At 65.1% G+C, this 25,859-nt stretch overlaps 1 protein-coding gene across 1 annotated transcript in view; it reads left to right on the top strand.

Annotated features, from left to right (window-relative positions):
* The first annotated feature begins 1,070 nt into the window (after positions 1 to 1,070).
* The window catches only part of PLEC (plectin), a 25,197-nt gene continuing 408 nt past the window's right edge, over positions 1,071 to 25,859 (top strand). The window contains exons 1-23 of the mRNA XM_054385429.1: positions 1,071 to 1,647; positions 3,030 to 3,106; positions 3,481 to 3,628; positions 5,067 to 5,354; positions 6,517 to 6,794; positions 6,988 to 7,327; positions 13,737 to 13,798; positions 14,629 to 14,643; positions 15,356 to 15,445; positions 17,202 to 17,279; positions 17,375 to 17,467; positions 18,233 to 18,399; positions 18,663 to 18,778; positions 18,880 to 18,986; positions 19,796 to 19,915; positions 20,465 to 20,560; positions 21,088 to 21,215; positions 22,268 to 22,361; positions 22,442 to 22,596; positions 23,183 to 23,501; positions 24,131 to 24,208; positions 25,148 to 25,309; positions 25,697 to 25,801. Of these exons, the coding sequence (XP_054241404.1) occupies positions 1,071 to 1,647; positions 3,030 to 3,106; positions 3,481 to 3,628; positions 5,067 to 5,354; positions 6,517 to 6,794; positions 6,988 to 7,327; positions 13,737 to 13,798; positions 14,629 to 14,643; positions 15,356 to 15,445; positions 17,202 to 17,279; positions 17,375 to 17,467; positions 18,233 to 18,399; positions 18,663 to 18,778; positions 18,880 to 18,986; positions 19,796 to 19,915; positions 20,465 to 20,560; positions 21,088 to 21,215; positions 22,268 to 22,361; positions 22,442 to 22,596; positions 23,183 to 23,501; positions 24,131 to 24,208; positions 25,148 to 25,309; positions 25,697 to 25,801 (3,693 nt within the window). The remainder of the gene's footprint in view (positions 1,648 to 3,029; positions 3,107 to 3,480; positions 3,629 to 5,066; positions 5,355 to 6,516; positions 6,795 to 6,987; positions 7,328 to 13,736; positions 13,799 to 14,628; positions 14,644 to 15,355; positions 15,446 to 17,201; positions 17,280 to 17,374; positions 17,468 to 18,232; positions 18,400 to 18,662; positions 18,779 to 18,879; positions 18,987 to 19,795; positions 19,916 to 20,464; positions 20,561 to 21,087; positions 21,216 to 22,267; positions 22,362 to 22,441; positions 22,597 to 23,182; positions 23,502 to 24,130; positions 24,209 to 25,147; positions 25,310 to 25,696; positions 25,802 to 25,859) is intronic.

Raw genomic sequence — 25,859 nt, 5'->3', positions numbered from 1 at the left:
ACCCCTGCCTCGGAACCTTCCTCCCCCGGTTCCCCTCCCAGACCAGCGGTCCCTTGTGTTTCCCCCCCGGACGGAGGGTCCCCGCGGGGCTGTGTGTAGGGGGGGCTCGTACCCGAGTCCCCCGCCCAGGGCCACTCCCGGGGCGCCGGGGGGTTGGCCCCGGGCCATTCTCAGGTAGGAACCGGCCCGTTGGGTCCGGGGGGGTTTGGTTTGTCTGGGTCTGTCCCGGGTCTGTCCCGGGGGGATGAAACGGGCTCGGCCGGCCCCCCCCCCCGGGCCTGGGGAGGGGCCGCTGAGTCAGGGAGCCCCGGCCGGGGGTGGAGCCGCGCCGGGCCGAGCCGTGCCGGGACGTGCCGGGCTGTGCTGAGCTGGACTGGGACGTACAGGGCTGGACTGGACCGCACTGGACTATAGCGGGCTGTACTGGCTTGTACTGGACCATACTGGGGTGCACTGGATGATACTGGACCGTGCTGAGCTGTGCCAGAACATCCTGAGCTGTGCCGAGCTATTGGACCATACCGGGCTGTGTTGGGCTATACTGGACCATACTGGGCTGTGCTGGACCGTACCGGGCTGCGCCAACCTGTGGTGAGCCGTGCCAAACTGTACCGAGCTGTGCTAGGCTGTGGTGAGCTGTGCCAAGACCATACTGGGCTGCGCTGGACCATACTGGGCTGTACCAACCTGTGGTGAGCTGTACCTGACCATAGTGGGCCGTACCGAGCTGTGCCAAGCTATACTGGGCTATACCAAGCTGTGCCAGGCTGTACCAAGCTGTACCCAGTACTGGTGAGCTGTGTTGGACCATAGTGGGCCATACTGGGCTATACTGAACTGTGCTGAGCTGTGCTGGTCCATACATACTGTCAACTACCAGTAAGCTCTGTTGGGCCATACTGGGCTGTGCCAAGCTGGGCCAGTCCTTACTGAGCTATACTGGGCCAGACCAGGCTGTGGTGAGCTGTACTGGGCCATACTGGGCTGTACCTGATCCGAGCTGTGGTGAGCTGTGCTAGTCCCTCAAACTTGGTGCCCACTCTGTGCCCACTCCGTGCCCGCTGTGCACCATGGTGGCAGGGATGCTGATGCCGCTGGAGCGGCTCCGTGCCATCCTGGAGCTGCTGTTCCGTGAGGGTGTGCTGGTGGCCGAGAAGGACCCACGCCCACGCCGTACCCACCCGCAGCTGCCCGGGGTGCCCAATGTGGAGGTGCTGCGGGCCATGGGCTCGCTGCGTTCCCGCGGCCTGGTGAGGGAGACCTTCGCCTGGCGCCACTTCTACTGGTACCTGACGGATGCTGGCATCGCCCACCTGCGCCAGTACCTGCACCTGCCACCTGACATTGTGCCACGCTCCATGCAGCGGGTACGGCACCCGGCACAGCCCCCTCGCCGTGCCCCCCACACCGCTACCAACACCTCTGCCAAAGCCACCGCCAATGTGTCCAACAATGTGTCTACCAAAGTGTCTGCCAATGCCACCAGCAGCAGCAGAACCGACACTGGCACTGATACTGGCACCATCCAGGCACGCCGTGGTGAGCGGATCTACCGCAGGAAGGAGGAGGCCGAGGAGCATGTGAACCCTGGCAATGCCATGGGGGGGGTGTCCCAGCTGCCCTCCCCTGATGATCCCCCAGCCCCAGGTACTGACTGGCACCTATGGGGGGGGAAGGGTGAGGGGTGGGAGAAGGGTCCTTTGGCAGCACCTGTGGGTGGCACCACCTGGGTGAACTCCTGGTGCAATGCCCTACAGCCACGCTCAGCCCCCGGCCACACTGCTGGGCAGGAGCAGGGGGTACCTGCAGCCCTCATGCCCTCTGCATCAACCCCACACCCATGGGAACCCTGGGCACTGGCACAGCTCAGGATGTCCCTGGATGGGGGGGAAGGGGGCTCTGCTGGTACCAGTACCTGGGGGAGGGGGTGGCCACGGTGTGTGTGGGATCCTGTGTGGGAGTCTTTGCGATGCCCAAGGGCTGCTGAGGACTTTGGGTGCTGCCGAGGGGGCCTCACTGTTGTTGACAACCCCCTCCCGCTGCTCAAGATGGGCAGGGGTTGTGCTTGGGGGGAGCTATTTTGGTGGGGTTTAGTACCGGAGGTCTGTGCAGTACTAGGAGGGGTCTTTAACACTGGGGGGGCTGTGCCGTACTGTGCCGATAACTGGGGCTGTTATCACTGAGGGTGGGGGGTTAGCACTGGCTCCGCAGGGACCGACAGCAGCAGCTGTGAGTGGGGAAGGGGCTGCGGGGGGGTCCTTGTGTGTGTGAGTTCCCCGCGACACCCGATCCCGACACCCGATCGCTGCAGCTGGACCCGCCGGGGCCCCCCCTAGCCCGTGTGTTCCCCCCCGCCCCGGGCTGTGACTCACTCCCGGTCCCGCCCCCCCCTCCCCAGCCAGCCCCGTTCCAAGTTTCCAGCTCCGTGACTCACCCGGAGGGGGAGGGGTGGGGAGGAGGCCGGTCCCATGGGTCCCACATCGCGGCCCCCCCTCCCCTTACCCCCTCCCCTCCCCCCACTCCGTTGCTCCGTTCCGGGTTTTCCGTCTTCCCCCAACCCCGGCGCTGCTGCTGGGGGAAAACCCGTCCCGGAGCCAGGACCGGGACGGCCGTGGAGTGGGGTGCTTGTGCCGAGGGGGGGATGTCCCGGTGGTTGGGGGAGAGTGGAGTCGGTACCCTCCGGATCCTCTCAGCACCCCCAATCCCCTCCCGTACCCGGCCCATTGGTGCTGGTACCATTCACGCCCCCCGGGGTGGTCACTGGGGACGCCCCAGCAGCGGGTGGGGGGATTTGTGCTGAGGCGGAGGGGGTGGTCTCAGGGGGTGGGGAAGGTTCTGCCGATCCGAACTCGCCAGACCTTCTCAGCCCCCTGCAGCCCACCCCCCAGAATCTAGCCAGTTAGTGCTGGTACCATTCACATCTCCGGGGTGGTCACCGGGGACCCCCCCCCAGCACCAGGGCCAGCACCGGGTGGGGGGTCCCGGGAGAGGGTCTCTGCTGCCCCGCCCCCCTTCCTCCCCCCCCTCAGTGTCTCATGTTCGCAGCCCGGTGACGGCCCCGCTTATTTATATCCACCCCGCCGCTGCCCCCCCCCCCCCGCTGCCGGTACCGAGCTAGCCGCTGCCCGCACCCTGCCCGCACCCTTCCGCGACCCCCCCTCCCCCAATGAAGGTCGTACCGGGTACGTGTCCCCCCCCGGGGGGGTACCGGTGATTTGGGGTGGGTTTTTTTGGGGGTGGGGGTGGTTAGAAACTGTTTTAGAAAGGGGGGGGGTGGCGCCGTCCTGTCGCGGATATAAAAAGCCTTGGTGGGGGAGGGGACCGGGGGGGGGAACATTGATGGGGGGGTGTTTGGGACACACCGGCGGGGGGGGTGGCAGGGTCCGGGCCCTCCTGGGTCTGTCTCGGGAGGGGTTAAGGCGGAGCGGGATGGGCCGGGGGGGGGCGGAGCCGGACCGAGCCGAGCCGGGCTGAGCCTAGCCGGGCCGAGCCGAGTTGAGCCTGGCCAGCCGGGCCATGGAAGACTCGGGGGCCCTGTTCCCGTCCCTGGTGGCCGCGGGGCACGCCGCGTCCCTCGCCCTGGTCTGGTTCTTGAGGCGGCGGGGAGCGGACCCGGAGGAGGGCACAGGTGAGTTCGGCTCCGTTCGGCTCCGTTCGGCTGCGTTCGGATCCCCTCGGCCCCGCCCCCCCGCCCCGCCCCGCCCCCCCCCCCGCTCGCTGGGAAAGGGAGGCGGGGGGTTGAAGCTGCTGCCCCCACGGGGGACATTTGGGGGGCTACGGCGCTGGGTATGGGGTGATGGGAGCCAGCGGTGACTCAGCATCTGGATGAGACCCTCCCCGCACCCTGGGACCCCTGCAACTTGGGACCCCTGCAACTTGGGACCTCTCACTCTGGGACCCTACCCCCCCACCTCCTGAGATCAACCCTCTTGGGAACTCCCTAGCTTGGGACCCCCTATTTGGAACCCCCCTACCTGGACACCCTCTCACCTCGGGACCCCTCTTCTTAGAGGCCACTCACCTTGGGATCCTGCACCCTGGCAGCCCCCACCCTCAGACACCCCTGTCTTGGGACCTCCCACCCTGGGACCCCCCCACACTGATGCAACAGTCTCCCCCCCACTTCCCATCTTATTTGGGCGTGAGGGGGTCCCAGCAGCAGCTGCCCCCCACCTTGATACTATTAGGGGCAGCAGCTACAGCAGAACCCCCCAGCATAGGTGCTATTGGGGTGGGGGGCCCTGGCAATGCCCCCTGGGCACTGGTGCTGTAGTGGGGAGGGTCCCCAGCAGCATCTCCCCACCATGGGCCTGGCACCTCTCTTGCCAAGGGCCTGGCACCCCCTCACCATGGTGCCAGCAGTTTCTGGCACTTTCCAGGGCGTTGGCTGCGGTTTGCTGGGTATGTGGCAGCAGCTGCTGCCTGTGCCCACTGCTGCCCACACTGGGTAGTGCCTGTGCCTGTGCCTGCTGCTGCCTGTACTCGGTGCTGCCCATACCCAGTGCTGCCTGTGCCTGCTGCTGCCCGTGCCTGCTGCTGCCCATACTCACTGCCTGCAGGCAGATAACGTGGGCCGGGCACCTTGACAGTGGGGGAGCTGGAGAGGGACCTGCTGTCCCTGGCATCTGCCCAGGACTGGCTGAAGGGCACTGCCAAGGTCACACCTGACAGTACCCATCATCCCAGCTGTGCCATGCCAGGCTGTGCCAGGCTGTGCCAGACCATCACCTTCATCCACTGCTAAGAGGGGTTGGGGGGCTGTGGCAACTTCTAGGCTCCCCAAACCCTCTTGGGCTTGGGGGCGGTGGGGTGTGTCTGCCCGTGGGCCCTATGCCATGGTGATGTGATGGGCAGTGACTGAGTGGGGGGGTGGGTATTTTAAGCATTTTCCCTGGAATCCCTGGTCGGGGGCAGGGGGAGGCACGCAGCTACCTCTGCCCAGCTCTGTGCTCAGCTGCATGCCCAGGTCTATGCCAAGCTCTGCTCTCACCCAGCCCCTTTTGGTGGCAATTTTGTTTTGGTGGGCATTTGGTGGGCATGTGCCATTTTTCATTCCTGTCCCACAGTGGCTGTCACTGGGATGCAGCTGGCACTGGGAACAGTGGGCATGGGGCTTCTGAGGGGCTTTGGGTGCATAGCGGCACCACACGCCCCACTGGCACAGCTGCCAGTGCCACAGCAGGATGTGGCGAGTGCTGTTTGGGGCCTGTTTGGCCCTGTTGCCAAGGCTGCCGGCACGGTGCCAGCAGTGGCGGGAGGGGGCAGCCCCCAGAGCCTCAGGAACCCCACTGGCTATGCACCCCCCCGCCAGCCCCACTCAGTTTTTCCACCACAGCAGCATCTGGTGGTGCCAGGCCGGAGGCTGTGGGATTGAGTCTGCTGCCAGGCCATGACTCACCGGGAAATGCCGAACTGCAGCCACCGCACCAGGCCAGGCCTGGGGGCCTCGCTGGGGGACTGCCCAGCACTAGGAGCCACACAAGGCACACATGGCAGGGCCTTGGCACAGGTGGTGGGGTTTTGGCAAATGTGACAGGGCTGTGGCAAACATGGCAGTGCCATGGTAAATGGTGGCTGGGGGGAGATGTCTTGGCAACCATGGCAGAGTTTTGGCAACCATGGCAGGGCTGTAGCAAGCATGGCAGTGCCATGCCGAGTGTGACAGGACCATGCCAAGTGTGTCAGGGCCATGGGAAATTTGGCAGTGCCACAGCAAGCATGGCAGGGCATTGGTAAGCTTGGTGGTGCCATGGCAAATGTGGCAGGGCTGTGGCGAAGTGAATGTGCTGCGAGTAGCATGGCAGGGTTGTGACATACATGGCAATGCCATGGCAGGGTGGCAGCAGCTTGCTGTGCAGCACGGTGCCCTGGTGCTTCGGTGCCCTGGTGCTCGGTGTGCTGGCTGTGGGTGACATTGGCTGCTGCCGGGCCCCAATCGCCATGTCCCGGTCCCCCCCCAGCCCTTATCTCTGCAGCACAGCCGGGACCTGCTGTAGGCAGAGCCATGCGTGGCACCCTGCCATTCCCTGCCCCCATGACTGGCCTGCTGTGTCCCACTGTGGTTATGCCATGGCTGGGCTTGGCACCAGACTCTCTGTGCCAGGCTCTGGTACACCCCTGCCACTCAGGGATGCTGTGGCAGAGCCCAAAGCACCTGGGCATTGTCCTGCTTTTGCATCCCATGCAGTACCCAGGGCCCTTATTGGTAGAGCCCATGCTTGTGTCCATATCTGTGCCCATGCCTGGTGGCCCACACCTGTGCCCATGCTCACCTGTGCCCATGCCTGTGCCCATGTCCATGCCCATGCTGCGTGGTTCATGCCCACACCTGGTGTCCATGCTGGTGGCTGATGCCTGTCCCTATGCCCGTGTCCATGCTCATGCCCGGTGTTGCACTCCTAGTGGCACATTCCCATGCTTGTGCCCATGCCCGGTGGCCTACGCTTGTTCCCATGCCTGTCCCCATGCCAGTGCTCATGCCCATGCCTAGTGGCCCATGCCCATCTCTGTGCCCAGTGGCCCATGCCCATGCCCAGTGGCCCACGCTTGTTCCCATCCCCGTGCCCATGCCCGTGTTCATGCCCGTGCTCACTCCATTCTGCCCACTCTGCTGTGTCCGGGGCCGTCCCGAGGGGTCCCGGCTCCGCCCGGGGCTGGCTGCAGCCGCGGGCTCTGAGTCACCGGCCCCGGCCCGGCCCCCGAGCAGGACCCGTACACCCGGGCACACGATGCCCGCCTGGCTCCGCCGCTGCTGCTGCTGCTGCTGCGGAACAGGTGGCACCGGGGGCACCGAGGCAGGGCGGGGGGATGCTGGAAGGTGCCAGATATGGGGTGCGGGGGTGGGGGGCTGGGGACGGTGGGGGGCACTGGATATGGGGTGCAGGGTGCTAGGGAGTTCCCGGGGGGTCCCGGTGAAGGGGGTCCCGGTCTTCTTGGCGTCCCGGTCTGTTCGGGGTCCCAGTTTGGGTGGTTTTGGGGTGCCTGCAGCTACGGGGTGCGGGCAGATTCCAGAGTTGGGCAGATCCCGGGGTCCCGGTGAAAGGGGTTTCGGGGGTCCCCATGAAGCGGGTTCCGGGGTTCGGGTGCTGCCGGAAGCCCCGTTTGGGTGTTTTTGGGGTGCGGGCGGGTCCCAGTGCCGCCCGGGGCGGGGCGCTGTTTTGGGGCGGGTCCGTTCCGTTCCGTTGCCGTTCCCGGTGCCGGTGCCGTGGGTGCGAAGGGGCCATGGCGAGCAGCCCCCCACGGCCACCCCCCAGTCCCGGGCTTTGGTTGAGCGGCGGCTCCGAGCCTGAGCGGCGGCGGCTCCTCAGCGCCCGCCTCTGCTGCGCTGGTGCGTGGGGATCGAGGGCGGCGGGGCGGGCACCGGGGCGGGCACCTGGACTGGCACCGGGGCGGGACCGGGACGGGACCGGGGGAGACCGGGACCGCGGGAGAACGGGAGGTCCGGGGCGTCCCGAGGGGGTCCCGGGGCCGCTGCACGTCGGGGGACACCCAGGGACTGGCGGGAGTCCCGGCATGGGCAGGGGGGGAACGGGAGGGGCGGAGGGGGTGGGGCTGTCAGGGGAACCCCGCCCCCGGCGGTGGGGCTGAGCTGGGCTGCACTAGGCTGGACTGGGCTGAACTGAGCTCTGCACTGGGCTGGACTGGGTTAAACTGGGTTAGACCAGGCTGGGCCCTGCGTTGAGCTTAAATGGTCTCTGAAGTGAGCTGACCTGGACTGGGCTGACCCTGGATTAAACTGAGTGCAAGAGGGTTAAGCTGGGTGCAACTGGGTTAAACAGGGCTATGCTGAGCTGAACTGGGATCTGAAGTGAGCTGGGATGGACTGTGCTAAACTGGGCTAAACTGAGTGGGGCTGAAGTGGACTTTGAACTGAGCTGGACTGGAGTGGTCAGAACTGGATTTAACTGGGCTAAACTGAGCTGAGCTGGGCTCTGAAGTGAGCTGGGCTGGACTGTGCTGGACTGGGTTAAACTGAACTGAACTGGGCTAAACTGAACTGAACTGGGCTCTGAGCTGAGCTGAACTGGGCTCAAGTGGGCCTAGCTGGTCTGAAATGGAATGGATTACACTGGACTGAAATGAACTGGGCTGAGCTGAGTTAAACTGGGTTGAACTGGGCTCCAAGATGAGCTGGGTTAATCTGGGCTGAACTGGATTAAACCATGCTAAACTGAGCTGAGCTGGAGTGAGCTGGGCTGGACTGTGCTGAACTGGGTTAAACTGATCTGAGCTGGGCTCTGAACTGACCTGAACTGGGCTCAAGTTGGCCTAGCTGGGATGAAATTAATTAAACTGGACTGGGATGAACTGGGCTGAGCTGGGCTAAGACAAGCTGCGTTGAGCTGTGCTGAGCTGCATTGAACTGAATTGAGCTGAGCTGAACTGGGCCAGTACAAACTGGGCTAAACTAAGCTGGGCCAGGCTGAGCTGAGCTGGGCTCAGCTGAACTAGGCTAAATTGAGCTGAGCTAAACTGGGCTGGACTGGGCTCTGAGTTGAGCTGAACTGGGCTAAACTGTGCTGAACTGGGCTCTGAGCTGAGCTGGGCTAAATTGGGCTGAACTGGGATAAGATAAGCAGGGCCAGATTGAACTGGGCTGCCAGCACCATCCTGTCAATGCACAGGTGGACCCTGGTGCTGGGCATCTGTGGCCATGGGCACCCTGCCAGCAGCGTCCTGGTTGGGCTGGCTTGGGGTGCCCCCCACCCATGGGTGCAGCTGGGTCCGTCCTGTGCCTCTGGCGGGCAGCAGCCGCCAGGTGCCGCAGCCTCGTCAGCCCGGTTGGGTCGCGTCGGCGGGAGCTGTGCCAGGGCGGCCTGCAGCAGTGGGCAGAGGGAAGGCCCTGGGGCACTCATCGACCTGGCAAACACCCCTGCACTGGTGGGTGCTGGGTGCCAGGGTGCTGGGTGCTCAGATGACGGGGAGCTGTGGGTACTGGGTGCTCACGGGAGTGGGCACTGAGTGCTGAGTCAGCCCTGGTGGGTGCCATAGGCTGTGCCAGCTCCTGGCCAGCAGCGAGGAGCCGTGGGAAGGCGCTGGGCCGGCCCAGCTGGGTGCTGGCACCCGCGGGGCCTGATGCTGGAGGCAGCAGCAGCTCCTGCCTGTCTGGCCCAGCTGGGCTGGCAGCTGCCTGAGCTGGGACCCTGCCCCTGCCAGGGGCTATGCCATGGGCTGCGCCAGCACCTTCACTTGGCAGCTCTTCAAAGCACCCACCCCACCCTCGCACCCTGCCCCTAGGCACCAGTTCCTGTACCAGCAGCATCAGTGGCCTTGTGCCAGGCTTGGTGATTGTCCCTGGGGGCACCAGCTGGGACCTGGCACTCCTGTGACAGCTCAGTTCAGGGATCGGTAACCAGGCTGTGAGGCCACCACTGGCTTGGGGATGCAATGCAAGGGTGGTGGCACTGCCAGGGGCTTGCTGGCAGCTGCTATGTGATCGAGCAGGATCGGAGCCGGGGGGGGGGGGGTTAACCCAGTGCCTTACCTTGGGGAGCAGCTGCTGTGCCAGAGGGTGCCAGTGCCGGCATCTCGTGGCTCTCAGGTCTTGCTCTGCTGCTGTGGCATGGTGCTTGGGCTGCCAGTGTTGTGCTGGAGGTGCCATGGTGGCATTGGTGCCCGTGGCTATTGTAGCACTCGGGGTTCACCAATGCAGCTTTTGGCTGTACCATCCGGATCTCTCCAGAGCTGACACCAGTTTGGCACACTGGGTGGCACAGGTGGAGGTGGAGCAGCTGAACCAACCCCCTGTGAGCACAGTGCCAGCCCTGGCCATGCAGTAGCAGTGCCCAGGTGCCAGTGGAGCATCATGAGGCAGCACTGGCTTGGCACAGTGCCACCCCAGCAGTGCCATTGCCCCCGCCCTGTGCCTCCCCTCATTCCAGTGCCCACGTGTGCCCTAGGTGAGCGATGGCTCTGGAATGTCCCTGCCCCTTGATGAGTGCTGGCGTCAGCTGGGCTCCACGTGCCAGATGTGTCAGTGCCAGATGTGTCGGTGCCAGATGTGCTGCGGGCAGAAAATGTGGAGCCTGGTGCTGCCCGGTGCTGCCTGCATTCCATGGTGGCTGCCCTGGCTTGTCCCCAGCAGGCACCAAGCTGGCTCTGTGGGCACTGCCAGGCCCATCTGAGCAACGGGACCCCTCCTGGCCTGCAGAAGGAGGTGGGTGCTGGCAGAGGGAGGTGGGTGCTGGTGGGTGCACCCTGTGGCACCACTCTCAGGCAGAACATGGCATGAGTCATGGCAGGATGGTGCCATCCCTGTGTCCCTTTGGACTCCATGCAAGGGTCGGGCTGTGCCTGTTGGCGTTGGCATGGTGATGGTGTTGGCAGGAAGTGGGTGTTGGGCTGGGCTGAGCCAGACTGGCAGTGCCTGCGGGTGCACATTCCTTGGCTGCTGGCACCCTGGTGGTGGGTGGCGTGGGTGCTGCTGCTGCTACAGGGTCTTCGTGCCACCTTGAGTTCCCCATGCTACCCCAAAGTCTCTGTGCCAACCTGAGGTCCCAGTACCATCCCATGGTCTCTATGCCACTTGATGGGTGCATGACAAGAGATATCCCTAGGGAGGGGGATTGATTCCTCCTGGCATCCTGTGCTACCCTGAGGTCCCCATGACACCCCAAGGCACAGGGTTGGGGGGCTTGGCTGTGCCCAGGCTGTGGGTGTTCACTTGGGGAGCTGGAGTGAGCTCTGGGGATGCTGGTCTGAGCTGGTGTCACTGGAGCGTCCGGAATGTGTCCCCAGCAGCGCTGCTGGGGTGGAGAAGCCTGGCACAGTGCCCTGGGCCTGGCACGGTGCCCGAGCCGTGTGGGCGTGGGGATGGGAACCTCCCTGCCTGTGGGGTCTGTGGGTCTCGGCTCCCCTGGGATGGGCTCTGGGTCTTGGAGCCTGGGAGTGGGACATGTGAACTTTGGGGTCCTGAGCCCCAAAATGAGGGTTCTGAGCCTCCCAGACTGGCAGAACTGGGGTGAGAGACCTTGGTGTCTGGGCACCAGGGACTGGCAGCTCTGGGGTGAGGGTCTAGGGGTCCCAAGGACTCTGGACTTGCCGATTTGGGTGTCCTGAGTGTCAAACCTGGGGTCTCCTGGGGGTCCCAGCGGGAACCTGGGGAGCTCTGGCTGCTGAACGGGGGCCCGGGGGGGATCCCGAGCGTGTGAACCTGGGGGTACCAAGTGCCCCGGGTTTGTGAACTTGGGAGTCCTGGGGTGTGGGACCAGGGGAGTCCTGCAGCTCCGGACCGTGGGGCTTGGGGGTCCCAAAGCCCTCAGGCTTGTGGACCTGGGTGTCCTGAGACCCCAAGATGTTGGTCCGGAGGTTCTCCACCTCCTAGTTGTGGGGCTGGGGGGAAGTCCTGGGTACCCCTGCAGGTATCAGGGCTGGGGTTCCTGACCCACCGCGGGCTCGAAGTCTTGGGGGTTTTGAGCCCTTGGGGTGTGGGTCCGGGGGTCCTGCAGCTCCGGACACGGGGCTGGGGGTCCTGAGCCCCCCGAGACGCAAACTTACGGGGTTCCACCTCCCCGAATTGTGGGTCCGGGAGGTTCCCCAATTCCCAGGGCTGCACTGGGAGGGAAGTCCCGCGGGCGGGTCCCAGCCCCACGTACGGCGGCAGCTCCCGGCGCGGAAGGAGTTAAGCGCGGCCGTGGGTTTCCTGTGGGGCGGGATCTATGGGGCGCGGGGGGGAGGGGTCCCCGGCCCCTCCCTGGGGTGGGGGCCAAAGGCGAACCGAGCTACGTCGGGTCTCAGCCACCGTCAGCATGTCCCGGCCTCGGCTGCGCGACCCTCGGGAGGCACCGGCCGTGGGGCAGGGGTCAGCTGTGGGGCAGGGACCCGCTATGGGGCAGAGAACCGGCTCGGAGGACAACCTGTACCTGGCAGTGCTGCGGGCATCGGAGGGCAGGAAAGGTATCGCTAGAGGGGGATGGGGGGCAAGGAGATGAGGAGCAGGAAGGTGTGGGGCAGGAGGATGAGGGGCAGGAGGTGTGGGGCAAGAGATGCGGGGCAGGAGGTGTGGAGCAGGAAGGTGTGGGGCAGAGGGATGTGGGGTCCATCTTTGGGCGGTGTCCCCTGGATGGGCTGTGGGGCAGACCCCGTGTTTGAGCGGTGTCCCCGGGCAGGTTATGGGGCGGCTGGGGGACAGCCGTGGGGTAGGACGTGGGGCAGGATGTGGGGCAGACAATGGGCAGGCTATAGGGCAGACCCCTGTGTTTGGGCGGTGCCCCTGGGCAGGCAGGGGGGCAGCTGTGGGGCAGGAGCTGCTGATCGTGGCCAGACCCCCTGTGGCCATCCAGTGGGGCTGGGGTCCCAGGCCCTCAGCAGTGCCTATAGCGGTGCCAGCAGTGGGCACAGCCTCTGCTCCCAGCCCCGCTGCCGGCGGGTGCCAGCCCTTCCTGCCACACCCTGCCCGTGGTCGTGGCTCGGCCACAGTTCAGCCCTGGCACCGCTGCTCAGGTACCACAGGGTGGGCACTGCCAGCTGGAGCTCACTGGGGTGCCAAGGCCTCTGTGGGTGCTGCCAGGGCGTGGCACCGCTACCCCTGCACCCCACATTTCCTTCCTCCTGTGCCACTGCCACACCCCAGGATTGCCACTCTGCCATGGGCACAAGGTGCCCAGTGTGCACTGGTATCCCTTGCTGTACCCTGGTGCCAGTGCGCCTGCCTGGGATGGCTGTGTGCTGAGTGCCAGGTGCTGGCTGCTGCCTGGGCAGATCCCAGCATGCTCCAGACTGGGCAAGACCCAGCTTGCGCCACCCCGGCCTTGCTGTGGTGTGGGCAGGGGGTGGGGGTGGGTGCCGTGGCATGGCCAGGATGGGCAGGGGGTTGGGGGTGGGTGCTGCAGCGTGGGCAGGGGGTGATGGCATCACCCTGTCTGCCAGGGGTGTCCCCTGGTGCCACCATACCTGCTCTGGTGCTGGGCAGAGTCCAGCAGATGAGATCTTGGCACTGGGCTGGGCAAACCAGGGTGGGCACTGGGGGTGCTGAGTAGGGGGTGCTGGGCACAAGATGGGGCTGGTGCCTCACCCATCCTCATGCCGTGATGAGGGGGCAGCGGGCAGGGAGTGCCCATGAGTCACAGCCCTGCCAGACACCCCCTGTACCCTGCCAGAGGGCACCCTGCCCCTACCCTGCCCACACACTGCCTGCAGTTTGGGCACCCTGCAGGGGAGTCCCAGGGCTGTGCCTGTGCCCAACACCCTGGGCTGGGTGGGTGCAGGATGGGGCTGGCAGCCCCCAGGCACCTCCTCACCCCACAGGGCAGCAACTGTGCCCCACAGATCTTCTGGGGCTGTGCCAGGCCTGTGCCGCGGCTGTACTGTGGATGTACTAAAGCTGTGCCAGGACAGATACCCCACAGGCTCATCCTGGTGCCACCCACACCCCACTGGGGACCGTGGTGCAGTGCCTGGGGCCATGTTGGTACAAACTCATCCCAGTCCTGCCCACAGCCCACTCAGGGCATCCCTGGGGTGCCCCTGGGGCTCTCCACTGTGTGTCGGTGGGCAGAGCTGGGCAGCCCACACCCGTGCCAGCCCTGCCAGGGCTGTGGTGCCAGGGCTGAGGTACAGGCATGCAGCGGCTGGTCCGTGGTAGCTGCTTTCTGCTCCCCATGAGTCACTGCAGCTGCTGCCCATGGTGGTTCATGGCTTGGGGCTACTTCCTTTGCTAGCCGTGCCGTGCCGTGCCGTGCCGTGCCATGCCGTGCCATGCCATGCCAGCCCTCACCATGCCCTCTGCTCTCTTGCAGATGAACGTGACCGTGTCCAGAAGAAAACCTTCACCAAATGGGTCAACAAGCACCTTATCAAGGTACGGCCTGTGCCACCTGTGCCAACTGTGCCAGGGGCAGTGCCCAGAGCGCTCCCAGCCCCATCCTTGCCATGCCAGAGCATGGCAAGCTCTGGGCAGCGGAGGCCCAGGCATGGTGCTGGCACGAGCTGCCTGTGCCAGCGCTCCCAATGTCAGGGCTGCGGTTGGCACCTTGGTGCGGGAGTCTCTGCCCTGTTCCACTGTGGGTCTGGGGTAGCGCCAGGGGCCCCCCCTCTCTTTTTTCTGTGCCCGCCTGTGCGGGGGGGTTGTGCTGCGCCATGGCTGTGCCAGGTGCCATGCCAGGCCCGAAGCTGCAGTGTGCCAGCTCTGGGAGAGGACATTGCCATGGCCTCAGGCACCAGGGGACCTTTTGGGAACCTTTCCTGTCTTTTGCTTCTCTGCCAAGCTCCCTGCCCAGCCCCCTCACCCTGGCACTGCTACGGTGTCCTTTGTGGTGCCAGCACCTTGCCTGTGCCCGCTAAGGTGCCCCATGCCCCTCTGCTCCATCCCACTCTCCTATCTCCAGCTGTACCTCCTTTTCCCGTCCCGGTGCCACTCATGCCCTGCACCCAGCCAAAGCAGGGCCTCACTGACGTGCCCATGCCTGTCCCCAGAGCCCCGCCTAGGCACCTGGCACGCGCCGAGACGGCTCCTGGCCCCCACGCCCCGGCCTGTGCCCACACACTGGGTCCCAATTCACAGCACTGGTGCCACTGTGGCAGCGCTGCCGGTACCTGGGGTGGGTGTCGGTGCCCAGTGCCTGCTGCCTGTGCCAGGCTGTGCCCACTGCTCCTCTCCTAACCACTCTCTCTCTGCCTCTCCCCATGCAGCACTGGCGAGCAGAGGTAGGTCTGGTCCCTTCTTCCTCCTTCCTTTTCCTCCTTCCTCTTCCTCCTTCTTTTTCCTCCTTCCTTTTCCTCTTCCCTTTTCCTCCTTCCTTTTCCTCTTCCCTTTTCCTCCTTCCTCTTCTTCTTCCTCCTTCCTCTTTGTCACCATGGCTGCTGGCGTGGTGGGCACCGTGTCTGACCCCCATTGTACCAGTATGGTAGGCACTAGGTCCAATTCCTGTGTCTGCCCACATGGTGGGCACCAGGTCTGAACCCCTCCATGGCTGCTGCATGGTGGGCACCATGTCTGATCCTCCATGGTACCAGCATAGTGGGCACTGAGTCCAACCCCCAGCATGGTGGGCACCTTTTCTGACCATACATGGTACCAGCATGGTGGGTACCAAGTCCAATTCCTGTGTCTGCCAAAGTGGTGGGCACCAGTTCTTATTCCCCCATGGCTGCTGGCATGGTGGGCACCGAGTCAGACACTTGTGGCTGCTGGATCCTGGCATGTGGCAGAGCAATGCCAGCCCCAGCCTGGCACTGCTGGAGTGTGCTGGCACAGGGTGGGACACATGGGGTGTTGGTGGCACTGGGCTGTGCTTGGGGATGTGTGTGGGCACTGTGCATGGGGCAGGGGGCACGACTCCTATTTTGGTGGGGCAGGGGGGCAGGGAAGGGGGTGCCAGGCTCGGCATGACCAGTGATGCCGTCTCCATGCCCGCAGGCACAGCGCCATGTCAACGACCTGTACGAGGACCTGCGGGATGGGCACAACCTCATCTCACTGCTGGAGGTGCTTTCAGGGGACACCCTGGTAGGTGCCACCCAATGCCATCGCTGCTGCCGCGCGTGCCCCTGACCGCTTCCCCCGCATCCATTGCCTTCCCTTCTGCCGCTTGGCATCGCCCACCCTTCTCCTGCTTGGCATCTCCTCACTTCGGCTTCATCCTGGCCGGCCCCTGGCACTGTGCCACACTGCCGTGCCCGCTCCATGCCGCATCTTCCCGGTGCCACCTCGGCCTCTAACCCTTTGCTCTGGGGTCTCTCTCTGCTTGGCGGGCGCCTGGCACCGGCGGTGCCCTGACTGTGCCCCTCGCCTCTGCCTCCTCTTCCTCTCTGTCGCTCTGCCCGGGCAGCCGAGGGAGCGCGACGTGATCCGGACCCTGCGCCTGGTGAGTGGTTCTGCCCTTGGCACTCCGCATGGCACAGCTCCCGCTGCGCCGACCCGGGGGGTGCCCTGGCACTGCTGTGGCTGCACTAGCCCGGCCTGGTGGGCAGGAGAAGCACTGGAGCATGTGGTGCCAGGGGGGGACATGGTGGCACCACTAGATGCTGCAGCAGTGGGGCTTGTTGGGGGGCTTCCCTGTGCCAGGCCTTGCCGGTGGCACTGAGATAGGAGCATGGCATCACTGGCAGCGATGCCATGGGACTGGGACTTGGAGCAAGGCTCCTGGTACAGTAGCAAGAGGTGCCACTTGGCACCCAGCTTCTTGGGGCACCTGGTGAAGTAGTTGGCACTACAGCCACTAACCGCAGGTCTGGTTACCCCTGTGCAGCCCAGCCATGGGGTAAGGGCAGGCTGGGCATGGGGCACTGTGGGCACTCTATGCTTCCTGGCCCATCTGGCAGCTGACACTGGCACAGCCAACACGTGGCACAGCCACTGCCATGGAGTGTATGGGCGGGTCTGGAGAGGGTCCTGCTGGGGGTCACCCAGCATGGTGGGGATGCCAGAATGTGCCAGAGAGCTGTATGCCAGTTCTGGCACAGCCCCACCACATTGGCACAGGCCGGATGAGAAGCTGGGAAAGGCAGAGCCAGGATGCCATGGGCAGGGCTGGGTTGTGCCCATGCCTCGGGTCTGGCTGTGTCTGTGCCATGGGGCTAGTTGTGCGTGTGCATGGGGCTGTTTGTGCCCATGCCATGGGGCTGACTGTGTCTGTGCCATGGGACCAGTTGTGCCCAAGCCATGGGTCTGGCACTGATGTGCCAGGAAGCACCACTGCAGGATTGTTGTGCCTGGCAGCTTCCTGCCTGCAGCCCCGTGGGATGGGCAGGAGCTTCCTGGCAGGCCCTGGTGTGTGCCTGGACAGGGTGTGGTGGACGCTTGGCTGGCCTTGGCTTGACAAAGCCTTGATGCCCACGTGCAGGGGACACAGGCCCAGGTGCCAGCACTGCCCCCCTGCTGCTGTCTGGTGCCCAATGCCCAAGCTCCTCTTGCCCATGGTGCTGCAGTGTTTGGCTTCCCTTGGTGGCTGTGCCAGTGGCGTGGCCAAGCCCAGTTGGCCCCAGCAGGTGGCACGGTGGTGGCAGCGGTGGGCACATCCTGGCCCTGGCACGGGGACAAAGTGCAAACGGCGTGTGGCAGTGGCGTGTGTGGTGTGGGGATGGCTGCGGTGCCTGGCATGGGTGGTTTGGTGGAGCCATGCTGGGCGATGCCATGTCTGTGTCCAGTAATGCCATGGCCGTGCCTGGTGATGCCATGGCCATTCTTAGCGAATCCATGGCCATGCCATGTGCTGCCGTGGCTGTGCCCGGCAGTGCCTGCTGACTGTGCTGTGTGCCCGCAGCCCCGGGAGAAGGGCCGGATGCGCTTCCACAAGCTGCAGAATGTCCAGATCGCCCTCAACTACCTGAAGCATCGGCAGGTGAGTGGGGGAAGGGATGCCAGCATGTCCCTGGGCACCCCTTGGGCTGTGACGTGCTCCCAGCGCCCCCTATGACTGGCACCTTGTGCCTGCAGGTGAAGCTGGTGAACATCCGCAATGATGACATCGCCGATGGCAACCCCAAGCTGACGCTGGGGCTCATCTGGACCATCATCCTCCACTTCCAGGTGAGCCTGGCACCAGCACTGGCACCTGCCCTGGCACGGCCTGGCAGGGGCATGGTGCTTTCAGTGCTGCTGATGCCAGCAGTGCTGAGTGCCTGGGGATGTGCAGGATGCTGGCCTCCCCAGTGCCAGTTTGGTGCCAATGGGCTGGGGCATCACGTGCTGAAGTGGAGAAGGTGGCCAACAGGCCATGCCACACTGCCAGTGGTGCCAGCAGTGCTAGGAAGCTCCCTGGTGCCAATATGGGGCAGTGGTGGGGCTGGGGCATCATCAGCTGTAGTGGAAGGTGATGAGCACCCTATGCCATGCCACAGGAGGCTGGGATCTGCCAGTATGGGGAGCTCCCCAGGGCCAATTTGGTGCCTCCATGGGGCAGTAGCGGGGCTGGGGCATCACCATCTGTGGGGCAGAAAGGGAGGACTGAGCCATGCCAAGGCATGGGGCTTGTGGTGGCACTGGTGGTGGAGCTGGGTTCTGCCAGAATGCAGGGCTTTCTGGTGCCAATTTGTGGCAGGAAGGGGTGATGATGGGGCTGGGGCATCACCAGCTGTGGTGGAAGGTGGTGGGCACCCAGTGCCGTGCCATGGGGAGATTTGGTGGTGCTGGTGACAGCAAGGAGCTGGGTTCTGCCAACATGGGCTCTCCCTGGTGCCAGTATGGAGCAGCAGGGGGGGGCGGCAGCGGGGGGGAGGCAGTGGGGTCAGGCAGCAGAGGTTGTTGCTGACTGGCACGGTGGGCATTGACTGGCACGGTGGGCACTGTGGGCAGATCTCAGACATCCAGGTGAGCGGGCAGTCGGAGGACATGACGGCCAAGGAGAAGCTGCTGCTCTGGTCCCAGCGCATGGTGGAGGACTACCAGGGCCTGAGGTGTGACAACTTCAGCAGCAGCTGGCGCGACGGGCGCCTCTTCAACGCCATCATCCACCGCCACAAGTGGGTACAGCGGGCACGGTGGGGCCGGGGCTGGCACACACCCCTGCTGCGGCTAGCGGGCACTGCTGGAGGCTGTTGGAGGAGTCCCTGGCTCCTGGTGGCTCTCACCAGCTGCTGGTGCCACTGATGCTGCCTGGGGTGTGGGTGCCTAGCAGCAGTGTGGGTGTCACCAGCAGCCCCAGTGGGGTGTGCCAGTGGTCCCAGAGGGTTTCCCCTGCAAGCGGGGTCCCTTGCCTGTCCTGAGCTGTGCCCACCCATGCCAGGCCAATGCTGATTGACATGAACCAAGTCTTCCGGCAAAGCAATCTGGAGAACCTGGACCAGGCCTTCACCATCGCCGAGCGTGAGCTGGGTGTCACCCGCCTGCTGGACCCCGAAGGTACCTGTGCTGCCAGGCTGCTGCCAGGCCGCTGCCAGGCTCTGGGAGTCACCCACAGACCCCCCCACTCCAACCCTCACCCCCTCACTCTCCCCTGGCAGACGTGGACGTGCCGCAGCCGGATGAGAAGTCGATCATCACCTATGTCTCCTCGCTCTACGATGCCATGCCGCGGGTGCCTGAGGTGCAGGATGGCGTCAAGGCCAACGTGAGTCATGCCAGGGTGCCAGGTTGGCGGTACCACATGTCCCCTGCGTTGGCAGATATACCCACATGTCCCCACTGCCCGCAGGAGCTGCAGTTGTGGTGGCAGAAGTTGGGGATGCCAGGCTTGGGCTGCCAGGCTGGGTGTCCCATGCATGCCCACTGCCCCTAGAAGATGCAGCTGCTGTGGTAGGAGTTGGAGGTGCCAGGTTGGGGGTCCCACAGGAGCTGCAGCTATAGTGGCAGGAGCTGGGGGTGGCAGGCTTGGGGTGCCAGGCTGGGGTTTCTGTGCATGCCCACAGGAGCTGCAGTGGCATGAGTTGGGGGTGCCAAGTTGGGGACCCTGGTCTGGGGGTGCCAGGCCCAGGGGATCAGTCCAGGGGTGCCAAAGCATGCACCCACGTGTGCCCACTGCCCGCAGAAGCTGCAGCTGTGGTGGCAGGAGCTGGGGGTGCCAGGCGGGGGTGTCAGGCTATGGATGCCACATGTCTCCTGCCTGGGCAGCCAGCAACACACATGCCCTCTGCCTGCAGAATTTGCAGCTGCAGTGGCAGGAGATGGGGTGCCAGGTTGGGGGAACCAGGCCCAGGATGTCACATCTGCCTAATACCCCAGGGAGCTGCAGCTGTGGTGGCAGGAGTTGGTGGTGGCAGGCTTGGGGTGGCAGCCTGGGGTTGCCGTGCATGCCTGCAGGAGCTGCAGTGGCAGGAGCTGGGGGTGCCAAGTTGGGAGCCCTGCTCTGCGGGGTGCTAGACCCAGGGGATCGAGCCAGGGGTGCCAAGGCAGGTGCCCATGCATGCCCACTGCCCACAGGAGCTGCAGCTGCGCTGGCAGGAGTACTACGAGGTGGTGACAGCGCTGCTGCGGTGGCAGCGCCAGCACACGGTGCAGTTTGAGGAGCGTCGCTTCCCTGCCAGCTACGAGGAGGTGGAGGTGAGGCTGTGGTGCCACCGTGCCTTGGCACCCCATGAAAGGTGCTGCTGCCTGGGAAGGGGCCTGGCCGTGGCCCAGTTGGGCGCCAGCCCAAGTGTGGGCTGGGCTCATGCCGCGGCGAGACCTTGTGGCGCGGGCAACCCCGAGCTGGCATGGCCCCAGCTGTGGTGCCGCCTTGCCGTGCTGGGACTGGGAGGTCCAACTGCAACCCTGGCACCGCTCATCCCAGCACCAGCTGGGTCCATCCCCGCGCCAGGTGGATCCATCCAGCCCGTCTGTGGGGCATTGTGGGAGTCGGGGGGCTGGGTGTCGTGGCGGTGCAGTGGCAGAGCCGCGTGCAGGGGGCAGGGGGGGCCCCTCTGACTCAGCCCTTCCAGCCCTGGCGTGACTCACTCTGGCAAACACCAGCTGCCAGCTCCCACCCGGCCCCTTCCTTCCTGCCTGCTTCGCACGCACCCAGCCCTGGGGGGATGGGGGGCGCTGCCAGAACTGGGGGGGCCTGGTACTGGGGGTCCCGCTGCCCCCTCAGCTGCCCCCCGCCCCTGGCAGATCCTCTGGCGCCAGTTCCTGAAGTTCAAGGAGACGGAGCTGCCTGCCAAGGAGGCCGACAAGAACCGTGCCAAGGCCATCTTCCAGAGCCTGGAGGTGCGTGGGCATGGTGGTGAACTGAGGGTCCCAGGGCTCTGGGAGATCCCAGGGTTCCAGGGTCTTGGGGCGCTGGGATGGAACTGGGGGTCCTGTGGCACTGGGAGATCCTGGGGCTCCCAGAGGTGCTGGGTGGAATGGGGGGTCCCAAGGGGTTTGGGGGACCTAGGTGTGCTGGGGTTCTTGGGGCACTGCGGGGTCCTGAGGGTCCCAAGGTGCTGGGGGTGTTGTGGGGGTCCCAGGGCTAAGGAAAGTCCCGGGGGTCCAGGATCCTGGGGTGCTGGGAGGGAAGTGAGGGTTCCTGGGGGGTGCTGAGGGACTGGGAGGCCCAGGAGTTTGGGGGTCTCAAGGGACTGAGGGTCCCCTGTGGGTCCCAGTGTGCTGGAAGGTCCAGGAGGGCTTGGTGGGGAGGAACTGGGGGTCCCAGGGCTCTGGGGATGACGTGGAACTGGGAGGACCTGGGAGTGCCAAGGGTCTGTGGGGCCCTGGGGGTGCCAGCTGCAAGTTGTGATGTTTGGGGGGCACAGGGTGCGGTGCAGTCGGGACAGCTGAAGGTGCCTCCCGGGTACCACCCGCTGGACGTGGAGAAGGAATGGGGACAGCTGCACGTGGCCGTGCTGGAGCGGGAGAAGCTGCTGCGGGCAGAGTTCGAGAGGCCAGTGCCAAATGCGGGCACCGGGGCAGGCACCGGAATGGGCATCGGGACGGGCAGTGGAGTGGGCAATGAAAAGACACTAGGGCGGGCAACAGGGGTCGGTACTGGGGTGGGCACCGGCATGGACACGAGAGTGGACATTGGGATGGGTGCTGGAATGGGTACTGGGATGGGCAACAGACAGGCACTGGGGTGGGCATCAAAGCAGGCAGCAGGGCTGGCAGCGGGCTGGGCGTCAGGACGAGCAGCAGGGCGAGCAGCAGGGCGGGCACCCGCGGCCAAAGCACGGGGCTGGGCTGGGTGGGGTGTCCCGGCCTCCCCCCGGCCCTGGCCGCGGAACCACTGGGGCCGTGAGTCAGCGGCTCCAGGACGCCGGCGAGGCACCGACCGGCACGGCACGGCACGGCTCGGCACGGCGCTGGGGGAGTGGGGTGGGAATGGGCGTGGGGGGAGGAGTGGGACAGGGATGGGGTCTGGGCTGGCACCGAGCTCTGGGGTGGTGGGAGGCAGGATGGATCTGGGCTGGGAGCGGGATCGGTGCCAGGCTGGGCGGGATCAGGGATGTGTAGGGAATGGGACTGGTGCCAGACTGGGCGGGGTCGGGGCGGCTCAGGGAATGGGATCGGTGCCAGAAATTTATAGGATCTGTGCTGTAGAGGGACGGGCACGGTGCCAGGCTGAGGTGGGATTTGAGCTTGGTGGGACACGGGCTGTGCCCGGGCAGGATCTGTGCCCGGCGGGGATAGGATCAGTGCCATGAGTATACAGGATCTGGGCTGGCACAGGGGCCCTGCTGGGTCCCAGGGCTGCGATCTGTGCCCTGTGGGGCAGGAGCTGTGCCATGGATGGGGTTGACAGCCCAGGGGTCTGCCGTGTGTCACTGGGAAGAATGCCCCATGGCACAGGACCTGTGCCATGCATGGATGGCACTGGCACTCCATAGGGCACCATCCATGCCATGGATGGGGTTTCAACCCCATGTGTCAGGAGCTGTGTCATGTGGCAGGGGTTGGTGCTCGTGTGCCAACACCATGCCCACACGGTGCCCACAGGCTGGAGCGGCTGCAGCGTGTGGTCACCAAGCTGCAGATGGAGTCGGGGCTGTGCGAGGAGCAGCTCAACCAGGCCGATGCCCTGCTCCAGGCTGTGAGTGTGGGGGCACCGCGGGGGGTGGGAGGGGTGCCCAGCCATGCCCCACGCCATGCCCTGACCGTGCCCACATGCAGGACGTGCGGCTGCTGGCAGCGGGCAAGGCGGCACAGCGGGCAGCGGAGCTGGAGAGGGACCTGGACAAGGCGGATGGCATGATCCGGCTGCTCTTCAACGATGTCCAGACACTGAAGGATGGGCGGCACCCGCAGGGAGAGCAGATGTACCGCCGGTGCGTGCCTGCCTGCCACCCTCTGCCCACCCCCTGCCCACCCTCTACCCACCCTGAACTTGCTCTGTACCCACCTGTGCTCACAAGGCAAGCAGATGTACCACAGGTGTCGGCCTGCTGTGCCCATCCTGTGCCCAACTACTCCCCCTATGCCCACCCTGAAACCACCTGTACTCACCCTGTGCCCACCTTACCCACCTCGCACCCACCTTAAATTCATCCTCATCTGTCACAGGCACCCTGGCGCTTGTGCCCACACCCCATGCCCTCCCTGTCCCTTGTGCCCTCATGTTCTCTGTGCTCACCGTGCCCCTCATCTTTGCCATGCCTTCTGTGCCCTCCACGTCTCCTGTGTACCCTAAACCCTCACGTCCTCTGCGCTCCCAGTGCCCCCCGTGCCCACCATTCTCCCTCTGCCTGCCATGTCCCTTGTGCCTACTACATCCCCCTGTGTCCACCACATCCTTTGTGCGCTCTGTGTCTGCTGTGCCCCCTGTGCCCGCCATACCCTCCATGTCCCAGCTTCCTGTGCCTCCCGAGTCCCTGGTGGCCCTGCTGAGCCTGTGCCCACCTGTGCCCCCTGCAGGGTGTACCGCCTGCACGAGCGCCTGGTGGCCATCCGCACCGAGTACAACCTGCGGCTCAAGTCCGGTGCAGTGCCCGCGGTGACCACGGTGACAACGACGGCAGCGGTGCCCCAGCGGCCGAGGGCAGAGCTGGAGGAGGCGACACTGCGCTACCTGCAGGACCTGCTGGCATGGGTAGAGGACAACCAGCGGCGCCTGGCAGCGGCTGAGTGGGGCATGGACCTGCCCACCGTGGAGGCGCAGCTGGGCAGCCACCGCGGCCTGCACCAGTCCATTGAGGAGTTCCGTGCCAAGATCGACCGGGCGCGGGCTGATGAGGTGGGCATCACCGTGGGGTGACGCAGGGCACGGACCCACTCCCAGAGGCTCTGTGCCCACCATTGTCCCTCTTGCTTCCTCGTCTCCCCCATGCTCCTTGTGCCCACCATGCCCTTCATGCTCCCTATGCCCCACAGGGTACCAGTGTCCCCCATACCCACCATGCCCCCTGTGCCCTACAAGACAGCAATGTCCCTCTTACTCCCCATGTTCCCCAAGCTTCTTATGCCCACCATGTCCACTGTGCACCCCATGCTCCACAAGACCCTAATACCCCCATGTCCCTCTTGCTCCCCATGCCCCTTGTGCCCATCCTGTCCCCTGTGCCCCCCACACCCCACCAAATCCCAGCACCCTATATGTCCCCTATGCCCCCACACACCCCATGACCCCCATGCCCTACAAGACCCCCATGCCTTCTGTATCCTTTAAGTTTCCTGTCCCTGCTCTTAGTGGGGGGGGGGTGTCCCCAAGACCACATTCAGGGGGTTCTAGGGGGTCGTTTGAATGAGGGTCCCTCCCCAGAGCCACTGTCGGGGGGCTCCAGATGTCTCTAGGGGTCTCCATGGGGCTGGGGGCATCCCCAGGGCTGTGTGGGGCTCCCCACACTCACTCTTGGGTTGCCCTAGGCCCAGCTCTCCCCTGGCTCCCGCGGTGCCTACCGGGAGTGCCTGGGCAAACTGGAGCTGCAGTATGGGAAGCTGCTGGTGAGGGGACATTGAGGGGCACCAGGGGTGATGGGGGACATGGGGGGAACTGAGGGGCAGGGGGAAGCAGTGGGATAGGCAATGGGGGCACCAGGAGGGCAATGATGGGCAACTGGGGTGCAATGGAGAGGGCAGGAGGTGATGGAAGGGGAGCAGGATGTGGGGAGATGGGATGATGATGATGAGGGGACAGATGTGGAGCAATGCGGGGAGGAGGATGATGGGGAGGGAGGACGATGGGGAGGAGGATGATGGGGAGGGAGGATGATGGGGAGGAGGATGATGGGGAGGAGGAGGATGGGGAGGAGGAGGATGGGGAGGGAGGATGGTGGGGAGGGAGGACGATGGGGAGGAGGATGATGGGGATGAGGATGACGGGGAGGAGGAGGATGGGGAGGGAGGATGGTGGGGAGGGAGGATGATGGGGAGGAGGAGGATGGGGAGGGAGGATGATGGGGAGGGAGGACGATGGGGAGGAGGATGATGGGGAGGGAGGATGGTGGGGAAGGAGGATGGTGGGGAGGAGGATGATGGGGAGGGAGGATGATGGGGGGGAGGATGATGGGGAGGAGGATGATGGGGAGGGAGGATGATGGGGAGGAGGATGATGGGGAGGGAGGATGATGGGGAGGAGGAGGATGGGGAGGGAGGACGGTGGGGAGGGAGGACGATGGGGAGGAGGATGATGGGGATGAGGATGGTGGGGAGGAAGATGGTGGGGAGGGAGGATGGTGGGGAAGGAGGATGGTGGGGAGGGAGGACAATGGGGAGGAGGATGATGGGGAGGAGGGTGGTGGAAAGGAGGACGACGGGGAGGAGGATGGTGGGGAGGAGGATGATGATGAACCAGATGTGATACACAGCAGGGCAGAAGTGTGGGCAGATGTGGGACACTGTGGGGCAGAGGGCACAGGCTCAGTGCCCCTGTGCCCACCCCAGACCTCATCCAAGTCACGGTTGCGGCACCTGGAGAGCCTGCAGAGCTTCGTCAGTGCAGCCACCAAGGAGCTGCTGTGGCTGAGCGAGCGTGAGGAGGAGGAGGTGACCTTCGACTGGAGCCACCACAACCCTAACATGGCAGCCAAGAAGGACAGCTACTCGGTATGGGGCAGCCTGGCACCCTGTGCCTGCTGCTGGCCTGGCACCTGCCACCCTGCACCCTCCCTGTCCCTCTGGGCTGGGTGGGAGGGACAGGGTTTGGAGGTGCCCCCACACCACAGGGCAGGGGGATGCTCTTTGGCTGTGCCAGCTGTGGCAACATGCCACCGTGGCACCATGCCACCCTGTCCCTGTGCCACCTCCTCCTTGTGGGTGTGTTCCTCCTGTGCCAGCTCTGCCCCCCCATGCCAGCTCTGCCCCCATGCCAGCTCTGCCTTTATCTCTGTTACCTCGGAGCTGGGGTGGGTGGCTCCTCCTCTGCTGGCCTTGCTGGTGAGGGGCTGGTGCTGGTGGCAGTGCCAGTGCCTGACACGCTGCCCTCGGTGCCAGGCGCTGATGCGGGAGCTGGAGCTGCGGGAGCGGCGGGTACAGGAGCTGCAGGGCACTGGCGAGAAGCTGCTGCGGGAGGAGCACCCTGGCAGGCAGACACTGGAGGTGGGCACTGCAGGCACCGAGGGGGCTGGAGGGGCTGGGAGGCCAGGGTACAACCAGT

This window comes from Indicator indicator, chromosome 12, assembly GCF_027791375.1.
Source record: "Indicator indicator isolate 239-I01 chromosome 12, UM_Iind_1.1, whole genome shotgun sequence".
Lineage (NCBI taxonomy): Eukaryota > Metazoa > Chordata > Aves > Piciformes > Indicatoridae > Indicator > Indicator indicator.
This window is presented reverse-complemented; position numbering and strand designations above follow the sequence as displayed.